A 26,099-nucleotide genomic window follows, 5' to 3' on the forward strand; every position below is an offset into this window, starting at 1 on the left:
GCAGCAACATGTCATCAACTAACATCATCCATCTGCTCCATCTCTCTCGTTTTGAAATTGCTGTAAAAAACAAGCTTCGTCCATAGTGCTGAGTCTTTTTTGTTACTTGATATGAAAATGTCACTTACTAAAAATGCCGGTGTGGTATCTATGAGTATGGATGCCTGTAATGTCAGCTAGTGTGTTCTGAATCGTTTCCTGCAGTATTTCAATTGGCTGATGGTTGCAGCAGCAGCAGCATTGTGAAAATTGTATCCTAAAATTATGTCAGAATTGGAGCTGTCCACAGAGCTGTCCAAAGCTTTTACATCTCATGGACGTGTCTCACAGTGCAACCTAGGACCCGGGTTTTAGATGCAGATTTCACCATGTTTCTCTTATGATTTTTTACACTTTCAACTCGGGATGCCAAAACTCACATAGTGTAAAAAGCCTTAAGACATGAAGCATGTAGTCGGTGAAAACACTCCAAAACAGTGGTTTGGTTGATTTGATTCAGCCTCTTGTCAGTAACTCTGATATATGCTCATCAAATCATCAGATGAAATATTCATAGATTGTCTGGAAAATGTTTACACCAGCGATGGGAAGTTACTGCAAGCAGAGGTAGTCAGTGTCTCTTTGCACTGCCACGGGCTAAAACACATTTCAAACTCATCATTTTTACATCATCATATAATATTTCAAAGATGTCATTTGACGCAACTTTGAATTGTTTTATTACTTGCTAACAAACTGAAACAACATTCAAACACCTGCTTCTAAACTTGTAGCAAAACACAGATACAAGTGGAGTTTAGACAGGGGGATATGAGTTAAGATAAATCAATCAATCTTACACTGATTGCAACATTGTTGTATCCTTCAAACACGCTGTGATTTGCTTTGATTGTTCAGCCGCCACTAAAACATGGCTAACTTTTTTTTAATGTAAGCGATGCAGAGAGTTGCTCCCCCTTCTGCTCTGGCAAACCAATCATTGATGGATAATCTAAAACGCATCACTACCAGTGTACGGACAAGAATCCCCCTCAATCCCATCTTTCAAAACCGCTCTCAAAAGCCCATTTATTAAAACCTGCTTTTTTTCTCCCTTTTTTCATTGCTCCATGTGTTTTCACACTGTTTTGCTTCTCCTGTTTACAGTTTTTGTAGAAGTTTTAGAAGCTTTTATGCTGATATTGCCTTTGTTCATTCGGGTTATTATCTTTTTGTTGACGAATCTATATCTATGTTCTTTTTGAATGATGCAGAAAGCGGCACAGTATGTGTTACTCCGTCTATTCGAGGCAGGATTCAAACAGCTTGTCTGATTATTATGTAGTGTTGAGGGTCAGTGTTGGGCGTGATGACTAACTCAGTCAGCTTTTTCCGTCCAGCTGTGTGACGTCAAAGCCGAGCTGAATGGTGAAAAATGACCGATTTGGGTGAAAGGTGGGTGGTGTGGTGTTGGTGGGGGGAGGGCATTTTGAGAAACCTGGTCCCCTTGGAAACGTTAATAGCTTGAAATAACATTTCCATCCAGTGTTGATTTATCCAGGGAAATTCGGCTGGCATGCTGTTTTCAGCAACACCCGTCTTCAGACCTTTTCTGGGAGCTGCCCAAAACAACCAGCAATTAGAGTCAGGTGCCTTGCTCAAAGGCATGTCGGAACATTTCAAAGCTGACAAAAGCGCCGGACGGTGAGAGAAAATGGTTTCCCTCTGCTGTTTCACACAAGGGTTTCAGCTCCATTAAGTTTTACTGGTGCTGGTTTCACTTGGCGTGCTCTGACAGTAAAAGGTTGTTTATATGTTAGAGACACACTGCATGTGAGTGTTAGCTGGCAGTGGAAGAGGTACCCAAATCCTTTACTTTCCCATGTTAGAGTGGTGGAATATATACCAGGGTCAAAAATAAAAGTACTTATAGTGAAGAATCCTGTCATAGTGTTAAATGGGTTTGAGCGAGTACTCAGCTGAAATGAGTATATGGTACAGAGCTGTATGGATACAGATAATGTAGTTGGTTGAACAAATACAGATACAGAAAATGCTGTACTCGTTCATAAGTTAAATTACTGCCACATGAATCTGTACATAATGCCATAAAAAACCTAAAGCTGGAGATAAAAATTAAATCTCCAGGAAGGAGGAAAGGGGGTGAAAAAGGTTGTATGTACTATTCTGGAGATTTTAATACTTTCAGAAAAGTTAGAGAAGAAAAGAAAAAACGAGATGGTAATAGTATATACGGGAAAACAAGGACACAAAGAAGAAAAGTAAAACATGAAGGTACCAATGCAGGGCAGAAAAGTGGAAGAATAATAGAAAGGAAGGAAGAACAGAAGGGAAACGAGGTATAAGCGACTTTTTGCTTATCTCATGTGAAATCAGATAGAAGTACCGGAGTAAATGTAAATGTAATGAAGCAGGTTACCTGTGCAGGTCACATTAAACAATCACTTTCAAATCTTACCAATGACCCCTCACTCATTCAGCTGTGTAGATGCTCATTCTATTTTTCGATGTTATATGACACAGACCTTCTTCTTAGCAGAAAAGTAAACAGCAGTGAATCTGATCTTTTGGGTCCTACTTGTATCCTCATCTGTGACCAAGCTGACTGACCTGTCAGACTTTTACGTCACTCTCCATGAGACACATCACCGTGACCAGAAAAACAAGGAGGACGATGCCTCAAGAAGAAAGTGTTGAAATTCCAAATTCAAAGGGGAATTCTTATTTTGACTTACAGCCTCTACAGGAGTATTTCATGACAGGTCTCATTTAAAAGTAACCTACTCTATATCCGCACTGTGTTTTGAGGATTTACTGGGAAAAACCTCATGCGTGCAATACTTTGATGTGAAAATGATCTTACCTCCAAGCAAAGTCTAGAATCAACGTAATTGATTTTCCTGTTAGTTATATAGACGTATTACAGTTTGGGACGCATATGCGCTTGAGCTTGTGTTGAACTCTGCAATTTTCAATTCAAGGTGTGAGGAATTCATTGCCAGCCGCAAGGTTGCGATTTTGCATAAATAGTGTGTCAAATTAAAATTTAGAAATTAGCACCTGCAAGTTCTTAGAACCTTCGTTGTGGACGTAAGAACAATGTTGGAAATGATCTTAAGACTAAGTCATAGTTATAGTAGTAGTTAAGTATAAATCTAAGAAGATTTTTATAAATGAGGCCCCAGGAGATGACAGTAGAGCAAGAGTAAAGTGTTGAGGAAGAAGAGTGGTGTGTTACAGGCAATTGCAAAGAGCAACTTTTTGTTTAGACCATGATGGACAATGAATGATAACCCTTATTCTTCAAGTATTTTTGTTTGGTCTCTGTCTATGAACTGAGAACAATGCTCAGTGCATGGTTGGCAGTTTCCCCAGCTTAGCCAGAGATTTAAACAAACCCTGTATACTTTCAGACTCTGTGAAGTTCCTGCTTTTCCTTTTCTTCTGCCAAAGGATTGACACACTGCTGATCTACCTGGGTGGAAATTTGTTTGTGAGGCCAGTTATGGAAGCACTCTGACTCATTAATCATTCATCGGGCAGAGGAGTGTCTGCTGAGAGCTGATTCTTGGCATTTAGACGGGAGGGAGACTACAGTAAACACATTTTCTGAGTGCTGCTCTGTGGTCCACATATAATCAATTCTCCTGTTATTGCGTTTCACTTGCTGTGGGGCAATAGGGCGAACGAAGGGATATGATATCACCCAGGACTTGCCAATAATAAAATTCTATCAGCTAGAAAGCACCAGGGGGGTACTGGGAAGTGTCAGGCTAGTCTGAACCACATTTTCAATAACAAACAGCTCTCCTGTGAGAAGTCAACAATGCCCCAAGGTGAGACGCGTGCTATTTGTCACTCCGGACGCATGACATGGTGCGGCGCATAAATGCAAAATATGTGCTATCCGCCCGCAGGGGAAACTGAGATTTCACATCTGAAATGAAACTGCCTGAGAGGGAAATACAGAAGTCATTAAGTATTCTCAAAGCCCATCACTTTCTCTCAGCTCTGCAGGAACAGGGGAAATCCGTGTCGAAGCAGACAGCAGTAAAAAAGGGTGCAGTCCCATTGTCACTAGTTTGGGAGGTACATGTATGGGAAACAGAGGGATTTACTGTAGAGATGCAATGGAGTATGGGGGAAAAGAAGTTGGTCTCCATAGCGACGAATGAAATGGAAACATCAGTGAGAGCTCAGTGGCAGAGTGGCATTGAGACGCCCAGAATCTTTGTGACTCTGAAATGATACCGCTCGCTGTAAAATCATCCTGCAGCTCAGCTCTACAGAGAGAGGAGAGGAGGAGGAGGAGGAGGAGGAGGAGGGAGAGGTGTCAGAGCGCAGAAAGCTCTGCTCTGAAGCTCAATCAGTCTGCTTAAAAATTTCCACGAGATGATGATTTCAGAAATATAATTGAGGAAAAAGCAGAGATTCACACTACAGCTGAACGTGTGGATGCAGATTTTCTTTCCCCTAATAAGTGTTGTTGAAAGTGACGATTTGAGACAGCAGGTGAACAGCATGACGATATATAAAGAAGCATGCTGTCTACAAGTGACATGTTCAGATGACAGAAGAAGAAAATGTCTCTCTCTTGATGTACATCATTATGCAAAAAGTGTACACAGTTTATTTTGCTTTGCCTATTAAAAAACGGGATTATTCCAGTTTGTTACGACTTAGGTCTTATTTTCGTAGCTCTGGCCATCCTTACTATTGGGTAGAATGTTGTACTCACTAAAGTAATTACTGAGATCTGAGAAAGGGAAAGGGGCCCACTGAGATCGCATATGCAGATGGCCCAGTTTTCATGCTACACCAGTGGGTTTAAGTACAAAAAGCGCTTGGTTAATGTTGTGGAAGGATCATGGTCATGGTTAAAATAAACCAACGGCGACTGATGGGCTTTGTTGACCCAGTCATGCATCCCAACCTCAGGTGACACTGTTACACGGGACACAGTCAGATGACCAGATGTGTGGTCATCATATTTAACCCACTTTATCTGGAGGCTGAACCAGAAGTAAAAATATAAAATGTCAGTATTAACCCCCCCAGTGCACAGGACAACTGTTAGCATGCACAACTACAGTGCATGCTTTACTCAACTTTAAATGTCATATCGACCATCTTGTAAACAAACTGTCCAAGTATGTTGGCTTGTTCTATAAACTCAGACATTTCCTTCCTCTGTCTGCCCTTCTCACGTTGTACAAAACTCTCTTTGAACCACACCTTAACTACTGCAATGTGATATGGTGCAACACCTTCACCAGCCATCTTAAAAAACTTGTATCCTTGCAAAAGAAAGTCATACGGGCTCTGTCCTGGTCAGAGATAAATTCCCCCACCCACCCTCTATTCCATCGCTTTGAGTTACTAAGACTGGCTGAGCTAAATGAATATCATAATGCCTGCCTTATGTTTCAAATTGTCAACAGGCTGAACTCTAGATTGACTAGTCTTGTGCCCATCTCCAGCCCCAGCACACATACCAAACGAGAAGAAAACCACTTATATTAGGAAAATGTCCCATTCACTCTACCCAATTGATTTTGTACCCCAACTGTATTATTGTATTATTGTAATGTTTGAAGTGGTATTGTGAATAAAGTCAAACTCAATGAAAAACTCAATGAGTAGATCAAAGATGAATCAGGAAGTTGTTCTGTAAACTGTGATGGATGTTTACAAAAGTTTTTAGTTTTACTGTTAATTTTGACTTTTGCTGTGTCTCAATTCAAATACTTCCATACAAACACCTCGTTCACACTGGCCGCATGAGCAGCGCGAGACCTCACCTCTCTAGTGAAGCGTCGGTGCAGACGCAGCTGAGACGCACGTAATCTGTTATCTGTTAAGGCGGTGTGAACATGTTGTTACACTAACTGTTTTGAGTACGTAAGTGCGTTCACACCATCGAGTGTGTCAAAATGCAGTGTAATGTGAGAACCCACATGGTGCAGTCATCAACGGTCAAAAAGATGAGTGTGGAACGCTGGGCACTTCTCACCCTCAGTGGTCGCCATTTTCCCTACGAGGCGGAAGGGGAGGGACCACCGGAACATAACAGTACATTTTCTGTGAGTAGGAGGAGTACACGACGTCGGCAAAGACGGTGTCATTTCTGTCTCACAAAAAACAGAGTGGACACACAGGCGATGAAATTTAATAATTTTGCAACTAATCTTTCCACTGAGATAATATTTCACTGCTACGCCAGCCAACTGAGTAACCTATAAACAACAATTCAGTTAATTTACCTGCCAGGTGAGCCCCAGGAGAAGCTAGCTGACAGTATTTTGCAATTCCTCCAAGTTAGTAAGTGAGCTAACCTTAAACTAAAATCACAATATCACAATATACTTCACAAGCTTTGCAGTAATGTTAGCTTTGACTTTGGACTTTGTGTTGGATTCTGTGTTGTGGTGGGTGTCGGCTATTTGTTGTTGTTGTTGTTAGTGGACTCAGTTTACAAGCAAATGTTTGCTAGTGTTGCACACTGTTGACACTGTAGGGAAGCACTGAGAGAAGGCACTCAGGAGCCTGCATAAAAGTCACATCTTTTGAATTTTCATGGAAAATTCGACCTGCATCCCTACAAACAGACACATAAAAATGAGTCCACAGACAACCAAGAAACTACTTTACAACCTGTTCACACATCGGTAATTAACACTGATACCTAAAATGCTTCAGAATCTTACATATGGAACCTTTAAGTTTACCATAATAATTTATGTACTGTGGTAAATTATATATTTTTAGAATGAATCATTTCAGAATATAATTTTGAAATGTTGCAGGAGCTGTATTATTATTACTCCAATAGCTATTATTTAACTATCATTCACAGCACTTTAATTAAGTAACACTGTGTTACTGAACAAGTCTAATTCATGATTCTATCTTTCATGGTGGAGGACACAGTTGTCATATAATTCCCACATTATGTAGTCTGCGCTGCATGTGATTTTGGCTTTCACCAACTTTGGTGTAAATTTGGCAGTCTGAAGGCTTTACTCTCTGAACGCTTCAATTGAATTTGGAGCCGAGCCCAACAGCCCATGTTGTCAATGTAGCCCCGAAAGTGCAGAGCAACAAAACCATCATTACTCAGGTGCCTGCCAAGAGTGCACCAGAGAAGCTGCTACTATAAGATGAACATAATAGGATGCTAATAAATCCTCTGGAGATCACCGGGAGTTCAAAATGATGTTTCCCAGAATACTCATCAATCAGACAAGCGAGAGACTGACTTGCTCTTGGAAGGCGTCCTGTTTCAGCACAGCTTTGCTCCGTCTAGTGTACAACCCACACTCGTGTTTTTCCCTAATATCTCAGTTTGATGTAAATAACCGTCATTTGATGACTAATGCTACAACTTTTACCGCTTCACTGTTGCAATTCTTGGCTTCAACTTGTCTGTTCAGAGTATCCATTTTCTCCTGTCTTGTCCTGGTTTCTCTTGTTGTATTCAGTGCTATTCCTGTACATATTTAATGAGTCACTTTGATGCTGTTTAATTAGATTTTTAGCCATAATAGGGGTGTGGCTCTAGTCAATCAGTCGGTCCACCACTTTGGTCGAAACTGAAATATCTCAACAACTAATAAATGGATTGATGTTAAATGTTGTGCAGACATCCATGGTCCTCAGAAGCAAAATAACTTTTTGTCACCACAAAGTTAACATTTCTAGTTTTGAGTGAAATTTCTCAACAACTGTGCCATGATATTTGGTATACATATTAATGTCCCACCCAGGAAGAAGAGTAGCCTAATAACTTTGATGATCCCTTAACCTTTCATTTAGAGTCATTATCAGGTTAAAAAATTCCATGTCCAATTATTTGATTTATGACTAAATACCTGCAAAACTAATAACATTGAGTTGATGAACTTTCATTCTCAATTTTACACTATACTTTATGAAACCATTACATCTCATTGTATTTGACATCTTTCTGTCCCCCTGTATAAATCAGGTCAGAGAGGGTTTCAGACTGTTATCATGAGGCCTTCTTATCATTCTGACATGAAAATCATCAGAAAACACAGATTCCGTTGGTTAAAACAGCTAAGAGGTCCTGTTTTACAGCAGTATTACCCTTCCTTCCAGATGATGTCATTACTTGTCAAAAATGATACAAAATGTGTGGAAATTGATTGATTTTGATCTGATCTTTTGATCTGTTTTGATAGAAACTGACTGAATTGAATTGCACTGGACTATATTATATTAGATAGAATTTGAGTGGATCGGATTAGGTTAGATTGGACGAGACTAAACTAGATTAAATTGGATAAAAAAAAAAGAAAGAATATGATTTAAACCTAAAAAAAAACAAAGAAAATCTTATTTTATCGAAGAGAAAACTTCCATTGTTTCCACTTTGGTCCTCAAAGACAAAAATAACTTCACATGACATAAAACACAATAAGAAAGATCACTGCAAAAAGATCAGTATACAAGGCACTGGCTTCGAATTAATACCTGCATAATGTAAAACATCTCCAATTAACTTCTTAATTAACTACACCACTTTTCCACATTTCAATTTGGACAACTTGTCCACATTATCTATGAGTTGATACATATCCTCCTTGCTCCAAAAAACAAACGCAAGTTATCCCATTAAAAAAATTCCTCTGCATTTAAACTGCATTGTTCTGGATGGGATTTTGTTTTTGTCTTCTTCAAAGGATTTGCTCAGTCTCCCAGTTCATCTTTCAGCCTTTAAAGTGGAGATATGTGCTGGAAAAAAACATTTTTCACTTTGTTTGTTGCATTTCTCTCTTGGCTGAGAGTACCAGCAGCTCCGTGACTGTTTTTCTTTACCGAGAAACTTGTTTAATGAGAAGAGAATGTGAGACAGGAGAGGGACCTTCACACCAACCGCAGCTTCATCAATTAAGATTTTTAAGCTATCAAAAGTCACTTTCATTTCCAATCTGTGGACTGTACGCCTTCCTCGAAGAATTAATGATAGGCTGACTCTGCCATGGGTTTACTCCGACTACCAGTATAACAATCCACTGCAGGAAGTGTAAACAATCTTCCCTCTGTTCACCAGATCAATTCTAATTTTGTTCCTGAAGTCAATACGCTTCTCATATCCCTCTTTTTCTCCAGCTACCATATTTATCGGACATTTGCGTGCACGTAGAAGGTTAAATCAAATCTCATTTTCTGACTAAGATCATAATGTATGATTTACACTGTTTCATGAAAGCAGTTTTCTCTTCCATTGTGGGATTGGAGCTGACACCTTTCTTGTTCAAAGACACTGTTATGATCCACTGTGATACTATTCCTCTCATCTTTTGCTGGGGCATTAGCACGTACTTGGATTTGTCTCTTTTCAGGGTATACTTCTTTTGATAAACACTGCTACAGACTGCACAAAGAAAGTCAGAAAACCTGAAAATACTACATTCACAAACCGCATTCATAGAGTGCGCTTTCATCCACCTGTTTATTCGCATTTTACATTTGCATATATAAAAAACCTAAAAGATTTATGTGAAAACACTGAAAAACCCTCAACAGGAAAGAAATAATGGAAAATAGAAAGAGATAAGAGCATATAGAAGCACATAAATCATGATGTACACTGTTAAGACTGTTAAGACTGTTAAGACTGAAAAGTTCACTTAAGGGACAAACCACTGCAGATGATGAAAGCATCAGGTCTGCGTGGAGCGATGGAGAGATGAAACTTTTCTCAAATTAATACATAAAACAAACATATATGCCATATTTTCATGGTGTTTTCTATATGGATTTCTACCACTTGAGGTTTGACTGGTGCTCTTGTAATTATGTCATCTTATTCTGCCCGATACAGTGTAATGGGAGCTGACTGACTCAGCCACCAAATATGTATCTCTATGAACTGACACCTAATGTGCACGGTAGTGGATGAATATGTGCTTGCATTTTCTTTTTCCAATTTTTTTAACATTCGGTTAAACCTGTCTACAAAAATCTGATAAACAGCGCCTTTTTTGCGCACAAAACTAAGACTAACCTTCCTAAGATTGAAATGATGAATTGATGTCAGTTCCACTTGTATTGCTTTCAATGCTACCTCACTCTGTTGGTGTGGCAAGACAACCAACAGCTATGTGCTTCCTCTGATTTGAGGTCTTTACAAGTCTAATATTTACAGTGGAAAACCAATCCAAAACCAATGTGCATGAATTCATTCATAGACCTGAGGACAATTACACTGAATCCAATATGGTGCCAACCCAAACAGGACCAAATAGAGTGAGAACACCAACACTTGCAGCAGCACAATACCAGTTAACAAGCAGCCACCTTGATGAAAGAAGAAAGAAAAAAGAAGAAGAAAGCATCAGACTTGGGTCCTAGATGAATGTCAGTCACAAGAAACAGATTGGACCAGTGAAAACTTCTACTTACATCTTCACTGAGAGCGCATTGTGCACACAGAGGTTAATGCTATCCAGGAGATCACCCCGGACTGCAGCCACTCCGTGCAGATGCCCAACAGGCCAGTGAAAGAAGCTAGCACAAAACGTAACCCCTCACTGGCTTCCCACCCACTACATTACATGGCATTTATTTGGCTGACGCTTTTTGTCCAAAGTTACTCACAATCAGTACATTCAACTTGCTAGATCTCATCAAGAACTGTGAGTGAATTCCTCCTATACAGACAAGAGCAAGTTCAGTGCTGCAAATAGTGTGCTTATATTTTCTCTTTTTACTGCTTCTGAGAAAGGAACACAGCTAGTCCTAACCTACAGAAGTATCAGCCAGTAAACAGTTTAAACAAAAAGAAGCCAACAGTAAAAGACCTAGTAATATGCATATAGCGATTTTAGTAAAATAATACAGAGATCATTTTCAAAAGGGGTTGAAACTTCAGAAATATGTGCTGTTATGTAAAATGTTTTTTAGGTGGTCACATATTAACATTTTCTTGGCTCTGTTTTCTGGGGACCTTGGCTTAAAGACAACTGGATCTGGCACAACAAAAATAATTCTAAGGAGCTATTCCATTCGTAATTCCTTTAAAGTCTGTTGGGAGTTTCATTTCCTCCACATTCAAGTTGTTCCAAGAATGAGGTGAGAGTGTGACTCTGTGCTAGTAGAAAATAACACTCGGATGCTTTTTGTCGCATGTTGCCGCCTTCCACGATGATCAAAAGGTTCTGTCATGAAACTACGAAACTGGGTCCTCCAAAGGTGGGGACGCCTGGCAAGCCTGCCGCCTTTAGAGGAGGCAAGCTCATCTTATTAAGACTTGAGGAGCTGTGTACTGTATGTATCTGCCTGCTCGGACATTTTAAACATAGCAGCGGCTCATACACTGCAAAAAGATTTTTAAAAAAGCTCACAAAAAGCAATTACCAAACCTACAGTCCTTGTCAGTTTAAGTAATCTACTTTATATTATGCATGCCTGCTAAAGCTGACAGACAGTCTGTTGCTCTAATGTGTATTTGAAACTGTACCATACTGTGTTGGTAAAGTTTTGTTGAGTTTATTATATATACAATTATGCATTGATTGGTAGGACATCTATATTATATTTCTATAACACATTTAGTTTCATTTCAAAGGCTGCTGGGAGCAAAATCATAACCACATTGAAACTGTACAGGAAAAAATATAAAACAAAATCTCAAAATGCTGCTGTCTATTTTGTTTGAATTACAAAGTGGGTCTGGAATAATGCAGCTTGTCCCACCTACTCACAGATAAAACAATTTGCCCAAGTGAAATTATGATGTCAGGTAAAGTCACTGACAGGAAATTATCTCCCAGATCTGCTTGAAACTGCAAAGTGAAATCCAAATGATCAAAAGTGAGCACTCAATCCACGGAAATACCTTTTATCTCCATCGTGCTGTGTGCAGTTAAACTCATTCAGACACTGAATCCTCAGAAGGGCGCAGCTGTTTTCTCCATGGCACCTGAAGTCCAAATGAAATGGCTTCAGAGACAACAAAGGTCCAGTGTGTTACATTTATGAGGATCTACTGGCAGAAATTAAATATGATATGCATAACTATATTTTCATTAGTATATAATCACATGAATGTAAGAATCGTTATGTTTTTCTTACCCTAGCCATATTTCTACAGTAGCCCAGAAGGGACAAACTAACACTGCTACCATAGTTATTCCTCCGTGTTTGGAAGGGGAGAGTGAAGCAAGGGAGTTGCGATCTGCAATTACACCACTAGATGCCACTAAATCCTACACCCTGGACCGTGTTGTATTGTTAAGCAATTTTTTGTAACTGTTTTGGAAGGCACAGACAAATTATGTCATCCAGCCAACAGATGTGTCAGATCAAAAAAAGCTTCTATGTACTGTTGTAGAGGGGAGGGGAAAACACATTTTGAATTTTCTGTAATGCTATTTCCAAGTGGAGTTAATGCCTGGTGTCTGATATTTAAATCCAGTGTTACAGAATGATAGTGCTACAGTGATCCATGCCAGGACCACAAAGCTGAAGCAGCTGGCTCGGTCACACCCTGATCAGTGGATTTGCTAGCGGGGTCAGAATAAATCTGCACAAATATTTTGCCTCAACTTTGGTGAACTTTGACCTGCGAGTTTGACCAATAGCAATCTGTCTTGACAGTGCAGACCTTTGAGGGGTCAGAAAGCCAGAGAGAAAATTGAGGAAGCTATACAAGCGTATTAACTGTGTTTGTGCAAAAAAAGAGTCGAGGGTACAAATACATAGTTTGAATAAACTGTGTGAAGCTAGCCTAAGCTAACATGCTGACAAGTTTGCTGACTGACAGCTAGATTCTAGCTAGTGTTTTTTCCCCCTCTTGAATTACGTTTTATGGAACAAAAAGGTGTGCAATGGTGAATGGAGAAGTAAACAAAATAGCAGACATAAAATAGAAAGAAGCTCTTATGCTGTTAGCTCGCAGGCTACAGGTGTTCTAACTAACCAACCCTATGAGGAGTCACTATGTCACCAAGCTTACAGCCCCACCTATTTTGCATGGACTGCCACTTTGTGGTGTGCCCATTGCCGAGTCTACTTCACATACATAAATGTGCGTTGCCATCGCCGTCATTTGTAATGAAGAGCAAGCACGGAAATCACACCCGTTCGATACTGCTCAGCGTTCCAACAGAAGACAAAATGATGATGACACTGTGCCATAACCACAGTCGGACCAGCGCTGCTACAGCACAGCACCACTGCAGGGTGAAGAGAAGAAAATTGAATTTCGAGCTCACTGGCAGGCAGGCAGGAGTCTGTGATGAAATCCTCTCTGAGATTTGCAAAACTAGGTAAAAGCGAGCTCTGAATGTCAAATGCTTATCTGATCCAATCACTTGCGTGGGTTCAGTTTGTGTCAAAGACGAGAAGCATTTCACCGCTAATTAGTGAAATAATCCCTGATCTGAGTCATCGTCGTAAGCACGGCACAGAGCATGTGTTGGGAATTTGACTCATGTGCTCTTCATGGTTCACTAGGTTGCTGATATAAATGGAAGATTGATAAGCTCCCATCTGATTGTCCTTCTGGCTCCAAATTGATGACACACTTAGTGATTACTGAACTGTTGAGCAGCTAATTTGTTCATTGCTCATTATGTACTATAACATAACTGCTTATTATTTATTTATTTATGTTCTGGCAGCTATGTATTGTCCTCTTGAATTAGATTACTATGATGACTATTATTACTGGTGGTGGTATTATATTAATGTTAATATTATTAACAGTAGCAGTGGTGCAGAAGTACTTTAATCAATTAATGCACATAAGTACAATTTTGAGATACTTGTATGTTAGTATTTCCATTCCGTTACTACCTATTTCTACTTCACTACATTTGGGTTGAAAAAATTGTCATTTTTACTCCAGGTACTACTTTATTTACCAACTATACGTACTAATTACATTTTAGATGAACACTTGACATACAAAACATGATCATCTTATAAAATATGATGCACTGTTGTTACTGTTGTTGTTATTTATGGATAATTAAATTATCCATAAGTGTACAGTATTAAGAAGTTACAATTAGCTAACACCTATCAGCTATAACGTTAAGATGCTGTTTACACAGTAATGCAACAATAACAATAATCCAATATTATAATAATACACTGACAGCCTTCATCAATTCTGGCGGATAAAAGAGGTAGTGTTTCCACCACCTCGTCTCATTGATTTCAAGGGGAATCAGACCAAATCCAACCCGGTGGCAGGCATTCAGAATAACTATACAGGAAAAGCTAATCTTCTCGCTGACAGTCTTGTGTGCTTATGTAGGTCATATAGAGGCATCAGTAATACATTTAGACTGTTTCATAAGGTTATATGTTTAATACAAGAAGTTGTTTATTTTTACATTGTGATATTACAACTTATCAGCCAATCCCATTTTGGTTAAAACACAGGAACCTGTTTGAACAGTACTTTGTGTATTTCTTCTGCCAATGACTGATATTATTGTTAATGTATTAGTATATTGCCGATTGTGTTAAAGTGATACTGAGACTTTTTGGCGTCCCCAACACACCATTTAGACAGAAAATGACAAATATATTTTTATGGCTATATCATGGTTGTTTTTATGGTTGATGTTGGGATTTCATACCAAAACCAATAATCAATAAAAAACATTGCAGATTACTGAACAGTCCCCTCTGCTCCGCCTTTTTTTTCCTTCAGATTTTCACCATCTAACCAATATAAAATGACACTATTAAATGATTCCTCGCTGTGCTTTCAGGAGGAACGATGCTCTAAAGCACCATTTCATTCTGACTTAAACACTAAATTTAACCAAAAAAACAGTAATTTGAGTTTGAGCAGCAACGTTTGAGGAGCTGCTGAACGTCTGATTATCTTCTCCTCAATCAGACGGATGGTGTTTTTCTCTAACGTTGGTCCACTCGCCCTCTTCTAGACCCACATGACTTTGTCCTAATTACTTTTGCCAACAGAGGTGAAAGTGGATATTTGAATCATTAGACACGGACACTCAGCTCACCACTTCTCATATCTGATATTATCATATATCATCATTTGATATTGTCTCTAAAAGTTAACCTTCAGTGGGGAGGTGGATCACACCATGGCAGTGTTCCCTCTTATGTGAACCCATTCAACACCAGGCACTTATCCAAATACCAGGAATATTAATTATGCTAATATAATAACTGAAAAGTATTATTATCATTTGAATGATATGAATATAAGTAGATTTCATTTTGTGACCAGATTAGCGCTGTCAAGTGCAAACCCAAATAGCTGCTTTTTCTGTCTGTTAAGCAGCTTAACGTCTCTGTTAAAGGATAAAGTTGTTGTTTTCCAAGCCAGACCTGGTGGAAGTGATGTTTCCCCTGATTTAGAAATCTGCACAAAACAACATCACTGAGAGATTAAAGCATTCCGCTGTAGCTCCTCCGTAGGTTTAAACACCCAAATCTGACCATCGTTTAGGCCTTTAAAGAAACAGGATAAATGTAGTTTTGGAAGGATCTGAAAGCGCACTCACACTCAAAGAACGTCTATATGTTCTAGTCGTAAAAAGTAGGTTGCAAACCACATTTTACATCAGGTTTTATTGACTTGACTATTCTTGGCTACCAATGTGCCAGCAGCAGACAAAAAAAAGACAAAAAACTCAATAAGACCTGATAGCGAGCATAGCTGTAAGTAATATATTTTTCAATAGGGGACATAAAGACATGTCTGATTGCACATTGAGCTTTACAATTTTTGAGAACAGAATTTATTGTGGCTTTTGAAGGCCTTTTGATTAACCCCGTTGGACTGCTTTTAGTGAGAGGTTGCAGCAGAGCAATTATTCTCGCCATAACAAGCTTTAGGTGTCAAGACTGACCATGTGTCTGTTCCTCTCTGCATATGTATCAGCTTATATATCAGCTCTCTGGAACTTCAAACACTTCTTTTTGCTGTTCCTGTTTTCCTGTGACCAAGAAGAAAACCAGAATTCATTTTGTCTACAAAGGAAACCATGTGATGTCAGAGCAATGTTTTTTTTTTCTATCTATGACTAGATATCATGAATTTCTCTCTTTAAACCTTCACTCTTGTCTTGTCCTTTGACCCAAAATGTTAAAATGTCATTGAGCAAATATTCTTAAACAAATTCTGAGAATTCTCAGCTGTACTTCAGGACAGAAAAGAAGACAATTTGTCCAGTATGGCTGTCTCTGACAATCCACAGAGAATATGAATAAAATTGAGCAAAATGTAAGAATGGACTAACATAAAAATATATATAAAAAAACATCAATCAATATTAGAAAATATAAATGTAATATTGCTGCAGAAATGCGCCCTGCTTCAGACCCTGTGAGGTTGGCACCCTGACCTGTGCTATCTGATGAAAGCTTTAATGTTATTCATGCCTTCAGATATGTGTTTACAGTAGTATGCATGATCCCACTGGGAACAGGCCGGCCAGTGATGTCTTGCTCTGCCCATTGAGCTACACAGCACCAGCGGTTTTTGGCATCGACAAGAGAAACCAAGAGGATTATGTACTCCGCCTGCCAGCACAGTCTTTTGATCAGAGGCCAGGTAATATCAGGCAATCTACATTAATCCTACCATCTCTGTCTCCTCTTAGTTCTCTCTTCTCGCCCTCCCTTCTTACCAGGTTGTTATCAGTCTGAGGGATAATTAAGCCTTGTGGGACTGCTGTAGGCTTTCCTCCTCTAAGTTGTCAAAAGTTAGAGGGAGGCAGATCAAACGCCTTTGAAACACAAGAGAAAATAAAAAGCTAATCTACCAGAGACAACAGACGTATTGCTGAAGATACATTGCTCTTCTCTGACTCTCATCTTGCGCTTCAAGATAAAAGTTCACTCAAACTCTGGGCAGAGTTTGAAACGGCCTTCTAAACAAATTTACAATTAACAGGAAGACACATTCGAGTTTAATACTGAAACCCATTTTAAAAAGATTGAGTTTAGTGCTTAACTGATTAATCGATTAACCCGTCTAATCACAGAAAATTAACTGTTTAAGTCATTTATCTAGCAAAAGCTTAAAACTATGGCTTCTCAAATGTGAGGAGTTTCACATTTTAAACTGATGGACAGGAAACACAAGCATTATAGTGACATCGCCTATCTCCAGGGACTTCATTTTGCAATTTTGTAACATTTTACATAATAACTAACTATTAATAAGTTAAGTTATTCACAAGTTAAGTGAAGCAGAAGTAGTTGCAGCCCTTCTTCATTCAGTACTAAAATAAAATTGATCCCACAATTCAGAGTTTGAATTTATGAAATGACGACATAATTAACAAAGTTCAGCAGCAACATCATTTCTCCAAACCAATTCAAGTTCACTGATGTTAAAACGTCTCCATTTTTGCAAGTAAAAATAGTCAGGGATGTTTAAAAACGTATTAGTGATTTTTCCTGCTAAGAAAGGCAGTTTGGAGCACGAACACATGCTGTCCTGAGCCAGAAGCAGCTGTTTGATTGAATTCTTAATGCACACATACGTTGGGGTCTCTCCACAGCAGATCAGTGCACCAAACCATGGGAAACGTTTTAATTGTTAAAGTTGCTGTCATTTAGAAAAAGTGAGTTCTTCTGCATAATTAATGTTCTAAACTTTATATAAGTGATTTGTCTTATTTTCCAAGATACTCTTGCTTAAGCTACAGAGCTCTCTGTAAGCCTCCTTAGCAAAGTGGGTTTTTAAAAAGCGTTTACCCCTTTTACCCCCTCAGTTTGATCCAAATCATGTTTCAATCATTTGATGAATAAATTAATCTCTGCTGTTCTTTCTTCCCAATTACACTGATGCATAAATCTCCATTTCAACAAAAAGACAGTTTATCCATTTTGCATACAATTAAAACTGAGAACTCTCACATTTGGATTAAATGATGACACACAGACTGAAAAGCAGCACAACTGTTGTTCTGGTAACAAGTGTCACATTTGTGGCAACAGTTAAAATGTGCCATCATCTAATTTAAAAGTAATGTGAGGAAATGATTCACAATCTGAAGCACCTTTAAAATAATCCTGGAAAACAAACATGTTTTAAACTCTTACCTGCCTGCTGATGTGGTCAGGCTGTATGTTGTTTGTGGGAGGGTTTCTTCTGTAGACTGGCATGGATCCTTAATCATACAACGAGAAGGCCTGAAAAAGGCACAGATAGAGAGAGAAACAAACAATAAAGGGTGACGCATTTTGTTTTATAACTCAAAAGACTATAATGCATTTTCACCCACACACCCTCTAATGAACTGTCTGGCCGTTTGATACAGAGGACTGCATGTTCAGTCACATTTAAGCATCAGACTCTCACAAACAGAGCATCCTCCAATGAAAGTGCTCTTTTCCAAAACACTACATCTGTGTTTAGAAGGAAAAAAACTGGCTCATTATCAGCTATTTCTGAAACAGTGTTGACCTGTTAATTCCCAATTTGAGCTACATACACACCATCTGAAAACAATGCAGTGTTATATGTGCACTCAAGATTAGAAATGGTATAGTAAATAGTATAGTATATTTTACATACTGGCCAGTTGTACCCCCCATCTAAACACTGAGTCAAAATGCCATTTTGCATTTCAATTCCACCATTTTGTTATCCATTTATATTTTCTTTGTCTAATTCAAATGTTACTCTAATTCTAATCATCACATTAGTTTTGATTTGATTTGTTTGGTGCTGTCAATCATTGCCCTTTTAATAAAGTATGAATACAATATGTCATTTTGACAAGACAAAACTTTATATGATTAACACTATATGATTATGCTTAGAAATGTATATTTATTAGGCAGCATAAGAAGCTGTAAGTACCCAAAGCACCCAAAAATAGCAAGGAAAATGTAATTTTTACACAATCTGTGTAAATTACCATACATGTGTGACAAGTATAACTGTTTTTTTTTCTTCTAATTCAATAAGACCACTCTGTAAAGTGTGTCTAATTCTCATTTTCAACAAAGTTAGAGAAAATCTAAAAATAAAAGAGGAAATAACAAGTAGCTCACGATGTGTCGACACCAAGCAACCTGCGGCCAATTTCAGACTAATTTGTCAAATGCAGCATCTGTTTATGGCACCGAATCCACACTTGGGTTTCAACTTGGATTTGCTGCATCTAACATGTTATGCTGTGTGTTCTGTTCACTCTTAGTACAAGATGCCAAATTGCAGGAGTAAGAGAGAAAGTCTGGTTCTTGCAAGGCTGCAGCCTTGATTATAAAAAAAAAGATTCTGGTGCGAGCAGATGGCAGTGTAGACTTTCCTTGCTTGTTTAAAAGTAAGCAGTCCACCCACCTTCCACATTTTTCACACTTTATTTTGTCGAAGCGAAAGCTGAAAAGGGGACAGACTACTGAAGGCCAAGAAAATAAGAAAACATCTCCATTGTTTTAATGTGGATTGATATTTTTGAGTTAAGAGGTTGTTTTTGGTTATTTTTCAAAATTAAAATTGACCTTTGAATCTTTGAGTGACGGAGTATTAACTTGGAGGAACACAATGGTTTTGCCAGATGGAAGGTAAATTTGTTGATATTGAATGACTCAGTCCTGAATCATGATTTGTCCGGAGGTTTGCTAACAACATTTGATCAGTACTCAATGTGCTGCCCTGTCTCCTCAAATAAGATTATTTTCAATACAGAAGTGCAAACATTTTACAGAACAGAACCCAAACAGAACAGAAGCCACAGGGAGCTGAGTGAGGTGGATGCTTGGTGTGCAAAGGCCGAGGTTCAGAGAGCCATCTGTGGTTAAGTTTAGGTGACAAGAACACTTAAAGTTAGGGGCAACAAAGCACAAGATCTGAAACCACATAGGGACAGAAGTCGAAGCACAAAACAAATGTTAAAACTGTGTAACGGTGCAGAAACACGGAATCCAGCGAGGACGCGTCTGGATGCATCGGACCACTGCATGCTCCGGCTGGTGGGTGACAAAACTGTTAATTGGGCCGTGTTTGGTTTTGGATCTGCCGCGTTTAGCATGGTGGCCGGCCCAGGAACTTTTACATATCATAGCTAAACAGTACACTAAAGTATTGTGATTGTATTGTTGAGGCAAGAAATTGGCAATGCAGAAACAGAATGAGTGAGCGTGCCGTAAAAAAACTCTCTCAGCACGCTCTGAGATCTTTATTTCTCTAATTTCCTTTTGTGCTTGCTCAATAGTTTTGACATTAACAAAATGACACTGATTTGTAAGCTGCCTACCTTAGTACAAGTTGTTAAATTTGTTTACAAGCTGTATTGCTTCGCCTTCCCATTGTTTCTGCCTGTTTATTGATCCTTGAGCTTTTTCACCCCACTGCAATACTGAAACTTTAATATGATGTCTTGAATTTAAAGGAAGGTTGTAAAGGTTTTGAAAAGTCCAAGGCAGCTCACACAGAGCGAGAAAAACATCCGTAAAACTGAATCAAAAAACATGTCAGGGACACTTTTCATGCCCGCAAAGCACATGAAAGAGGTCGATTCAGGTAAAAGCCATGTTCCTCTATTGTTTCCTCGAATAAATATCTATACCAATTTCAATAGATGGGATGCAGGTGAAGAGAAGAAGCCAAATCAATGGAAAAGATTTTAAAGCTACAGGATAACAAGGATGTGGAGAATGGGACTGAAGTTGGATACGAAGGTGATGACCCTAATATTTTGTTCGTTCAATCAAACCTGTGTTGAGGACAATTTTGTGGGCCCGCCAACAAACATAAAAATATCCTGTGGAGTTGTCCTTTACAAAGAAAGAGAGAGTGATGGAGATCCTCGCTGAGGGTAAATCCAGCAGCAATAAATGTAATTTCTAATTTTAAGAGGTCCATTAATTCTTGTCAGCACCTCTACCAGTAGTAGTTTTGATGGGGGTCACGTGGAGAGCTAACATTCATAACAACTGCCATATTACAAATAGATGTGGCTGGCAACAGCGTCCCGTTTTGACAGCGTCCTCTCGGAAATAACATATGATGCCATTAGGCGCCATTATAGGTCAAACCCCACACAAACACACCCCAGCAGACAGGGAGCAACAGTAAATCACTCTAATCCAACAGTGAGATGAAGGCAGGTTATTCCCACATTGCTGAGGGGACGGGGATTTGTGTCACAAGCTGAGCTGCAGTTTACCAGCTTGAGTCATGATGAAAGCTGTGATAGAGCTCAGCTGTCATTCAGGAGGGCTGAACCACAAATCTCTGATCACCTGCCTTCAACACCTCCAAAAACCACAGACCGCATGCTTCAGTCAGCGTGGATGTGATGGGATGCCCGGGGAAAGATGCAGCTCTTGTACCAATGTGGTTTTTCTGTCACACAAAGAATCCGGATGCACACATTTTATGTCAGCTGTGTTACGAAAAAACAGAAAAAACTAAACAAAAAATGCAGTCAAAAATCTGACAAGCAGCCAGGGCTTATTTGTGCAGGATTATCTTTTTTCTTTCTTTGCTTTCGTTATAGATCAGAATGATCATCGGTGATGCTGTTACCCTCCTGGTCCCTAAAGCAGAGATTTGACTCCTCTCCCTCTCATCCTCTTCCAACCCTCAGTTCCACTGAGCCTGCCTATCAATACAGAGACACTAAATGCTGCTCAGACAGTCAGAAAGAAACTGCAGCGTGCCTTTTACACTTTTAACACCCCCACTGTACAGCTTGCATGAGCACAAACTAACTGAGCAGAGAAATGTTGAGATTTGAGTCTATTAGAGGGGATAGTATTGTGTTGGGGAAAGGAGAAAGAGAGGAAAATTGTACAACACCCAAAGTCTGCAGAAGTTGTTTGCTCCTTTTCACAGAAGACAAAAAGCAAAAAACTGATAAAAGGAGAAAACGGTGAAGATTACAACCAGAGATGCAGAGCGAGCTTACCTGCCCACGGCGCAGACACACAAACAGATTTGTGGCTTTCAGCTTACGCTCCGCGCCGCTCCACTCAACTAAATCACTTCCATGACTCACACAGAGGGAGGATAACCGGCTCTCAGGGAAAGTGGAGTAAACACGCGTTGAAAAGGCAGGCAGGGTGCTCGCTCTCGCTGCAGTGCTGCTATCGCTCATCCTTGTTTCTCCTCCTCTGCCTCTTTCTTTGCTTTGATCTCTCTCTCTCTCTTTCCAGTGGTGCCCCCCTCTCTCTCCATCTCTGCCACCCCCTCACTCTCCACCACAAGGTGTCACAAACAGAGTGTGTCTGCACCCACTGCCTCTTATTGGCTCTCACTTCTCTCTCTGCATCTCTCTATCCCCACCACCCCTCTCACCCTCTCTCTCTTTGGATTGTCTGCCTTAAAGAGGCAATGCATCACACCACAGCTGCACAACTCGGAGTACGTCCACACTTAAGCTAAATTTAAAGACGCTGTTTATGAGCAGAAATTGGAAAATAAACAGCGTTTTTAGGTCCTTTTCATAAAGAGCTCTGTCCTAAAAGCCCTAAATAATAGGAAAATGACTAAATGTGTTTTTCCTCTTCCTATCTAAGTTGACAAACAACAAAACTGTTGCAGCAAACATCTACATAAGACTGCCCTCCTTTCTCACCTCTATTGTGTTTTCATACAGCTGAAACTCACAATTTAGTTTTTCTCATATGCTTCTCTTCCTGCTGTCAGACAACTGAAGGGGGATAACATGTCACACACGCTACCTGTTAACCAATTATCTGGACAAGTTTCACTAATCAAAACCAACGCCATATCTGCCACCAACGCATCAGCCCAGCAGCACTCACACATTTATCACCATTTAATAAGGGAAAATCATTTGTGAAATGTGATGCTTCCACCATTTGTGATCTGCAAGAAAGCAGTGGGTAAATTCCTCCGTGACTGTACACTAATAAAAACATACCTATGAATTTTATATTCCATTTCCATAAATGCTTTTGACGAGGGATTGTCCAAAAGCGTGTGTGCAGTTATCATGTCTGTCTCTATGAAGGAGATGGCCATAAGGAACAGCTGTAATTGTTTTTGGCTTTAAACATGGTTGGATGAAATGTTATGTTAACTAGTTAGATTCAAGCGTATGCTAATTTGAACTCTAAAAGGAGAACGAGTGGCTCTTCTAGAGGGACTTTCAGAAGGCTTTGAGGGAATAGCTTGTTACAAATCTCATCAATGGCAGCCCTGACCCTCCCTCATATGTCAAACAACATAAGGATTAAAAAGATGAAATGGGGCAAACAACGTATGCACAAGCGCTCAAAAAGCCCAAATTTATAAAGAAGTAGAGACCTTTACCTGTCTACACATACATACTGTCAGCCCCCCCCCATTAATCTATTTTTTGTCTATTATCTCTACATGTATTTTTAATTGAAGACATTTATCACATGTAAAGATGTAAAAATATCACACTGTGTAAGATGCATAAATCCAAATAAACAATATCTAAGGACTGTGAATTTTGAGTGGATATAACCTTTACTGATCAATTCAAACTGGGTCTGTGCTGAAAGGGGGCCAGGAGTCAAGTTGCCAATTTGCAATTATAATTAGCCTTCAAGCCCCTTCAAATGTAGATTACATATATTCTCCATGCTGCCATGTCCTCGTGTAATATTTGTCCTAAATCTGCATGAAAAACAGATTAATGGCATAATCACAGATGTGTTGAAGGCGTAAAGTGCTCTCAGTGATGTTGTGTTTTGGTATCAGAAAATGTGCTGCATCTGTTTTAAAAATGTAAGCGTCCTAAATCATTCAGATCACACCGTGTAACATAACGCACCAACACAGAATCCCCGCTGTTACAATACTCCTGTAAGCATTAGCCTAATTCAAGTGCAGCAGCTTTCATATGAACAGGAAATTAAAGAGGAAGGCTGGAACATCTGTCCTGCTCTTATTGGGAACTACAGTGTTAAAGATCCAGAGATAGATGAAGGATTTTTACCATAACATTATCTATTTTTCAGCCTTGAGATGCATTTGTTCACTGGTTGGAAGGTTCAACATGCAGAATTTCATGGTCAGCAGATGGTTTTTATCCCTGTATTTTTTAAATTTCTTTTCTGAAAATAAAACCTGGAGGACAGATATTAGGTATGAAGCAAACATCAGTGTCGGAGGAAGCTGGTGCTGTAACACATGCCTTTGTAGATGTTGTAATAAAATATTGTACAATTATTTTTCACTTGACTTGACTGAGGCAGCTATTTTTTTATATTAATATTTTAATTAGTTTTCATCTTCCTAAAAGCATAGCTAGCTCCAATGATACATGAGGTCTTTTGAAGATACATGAAGGTCTCTTTGAATTGAAGAAAGATATTGGTGGTACCATGTTTATTTCGTACATACATTTGTTTGCTATTTCCAAGCAGCCCCTAGTTTCTACTAATTTCCAGTACTGAGAAAAACTACAGAAAGACACAAACAATAATAAACATTTCATAAAGATTCAACTTTGAGTTCTGAACAGTCAGTCAATTTTGGTTAATTCTTTTTTTTGTTGCTAGCTTGGACCAATTTGAAAACTGTCCTTGGTGATTCATTCAAGGACGCACAGCGATCTACTATTTGAATCACCTGCAGCAACGCATTGCATTCATGGTCTTAAGTGTTAGAAAAATCTAACCTAGAGGATAAATACTAAGAGCATGTAGATGCTGGGAAAAGCAAGGTGTAAATTTGGCTGTATCTTACATCAAAGATAAAGCTGTTTAGCAGTTGTCAACTCAGGTGTCAGAGCAATCTAAAAGCGTTTTACAGAACATCCCTCCTTGCAACCACAACACAATTACCTTGCAATAATGTGTAGCTTTGACAAACAATACAGCTAATAAATGTTCAGCGAGATGGATTATGTCTCTAAAGAACATTTAGGTCACTGTTAGTTGATTTTCATACTGTTGTGAAATGAGCTGAAACCTGTGTCTGCCTGGCAGTAATAAAATCAATGAACAAAGGTATGTATGGAAAAATGTCAGCAGTAATGTAAAGTGAATGCAATTTGTAGTTAATGGGCTAAAATGCTAAAATGTGCAAAACGGCTTTATGGCCCTTTAACACATGATAGTTTTTAACTGTGATATGATACTAGTCAGAATGATTAAAGAGATAATGCCAGACACATTTTTATTTTTCTAAGCAGTTAAAAATGTGAAAATTTAAAAATGGCATCACACAAGCCTTAATGCTCCTGTATGTTTCTGGAGTGAAATAAAAATGTTAAATGTTAAAGTGCTATTACACTAATGGCTCCTAATACAGAAAATCTATCTGCCATCTATTTTCATTATTATAATTCTGCTAACATCTGTCGCCAGATGGTCTGCTCTGCATGGCTACATATATTTAGGTGAATTTACCAGTATTTTATTGACAATGTGGTATTATTATATTTCTACGGTTGTGTCTTATGACTTTGTGTTGCATGGCATACGTGTTTAGTGTACTAACTATTTTTATTGACATTTTATTAAGATTAATATTATTGGTTGTTTACATTTTATCTGCTTAATGCTTCCGTGCATGCAAGGTTCAAGGTTGTTTATTGTCATTTCCACATACAGAGTAAACAGGAAGGTTCTGTTGCTTCATATTGATTTGTATGGCCACATATACTGAACGGTTATTATACTGAATTAGAACATCTTGTCATCTTGCAGTTGAAAATTAGCTAGCTGGCTAACACTGGTACATTCAACAATCCAAATGAAATTAAAAAAGGCATTTTTAACCCTTTAAGATGAATCCCCTGCCATATTGTACCCCTGTTTAACAATATATGCCCATAAAACGACAAAAACCCAATTTCTTCTACCTTCTGCGGTACCTTCTGTTAGCGTGCAACTGCAGCCTCTCAGTGAACACAGATGGACTTGTAGCTAAAAGTAGCTAACTGCCACCAACACCAACAGTAATGTTTGACGCTGTTAGCTAGTTAGCTTGTGCAGCTAACCTTCACTGATTTAGCCCTGGGGTGCCAGGAGCCGGACCCAGCAATAAAAACACCTTGGTACTTTAGTCACTGTCGTTAAACTGTCCTTCGTCAGCATTGCATGCTGAATTCAGTCCCGGTCTGACCGTGCTGTTCACTGGGAGCTCCCACTCCCACCACAGTCAGCTTATG

The 26,099-nt window shown here is 39.0% G+C and overlaps 1 protein-coding gene across 6 annotated transcripts in view; it reads right to left on the bottom strand.

The window, feature by feature from the left end:
* The window catches only part of LOC127353543 (alpha-1,3-mannosyl-glycoprotein 4-beta-N-acetylglucosaminyltransferase C-like), a 48,609-nt gene that overhangs the window by 17,341 nt on the left and 5,169 nt on the right, over positions 1-26,099 (bottom strand). For 2 of the 6 annotated variants that reach the window (XM_051382830.1, XM_051382829.1), the window contains exon 2: positions 18,080-18,165. In XM_051382830.1, coding sequence (XP_051238790.1) covers positions 18,080-18,165 — 86 coding nt within the window. Of the gene's footprint in view, positions 1-11,866; positions 11,951-18,075; positions 18,168-21,893; positions 22,232-26,099 lie in introns of those variants that run through there. The other 4 variants (XM_051382832.1, XM_051382831.1, XM_051382834.1 and 1 more) reach the window with 4 other exon arrangements.

This window comes from Dicentrarchus labrax, unplaced genomic scaffold (assembly GCF_905237075.1).
Source record: "Dicentrarchus labrax unplaced genomic scaffold, dlabrax2021, whole genome shotgun sequence".
Lineage (NCBI taxonomy): Eukaryota > Metazoa > Chordata > Actinopteri > Moronidae > Dicentrarchus > Dicentrarchus labrax.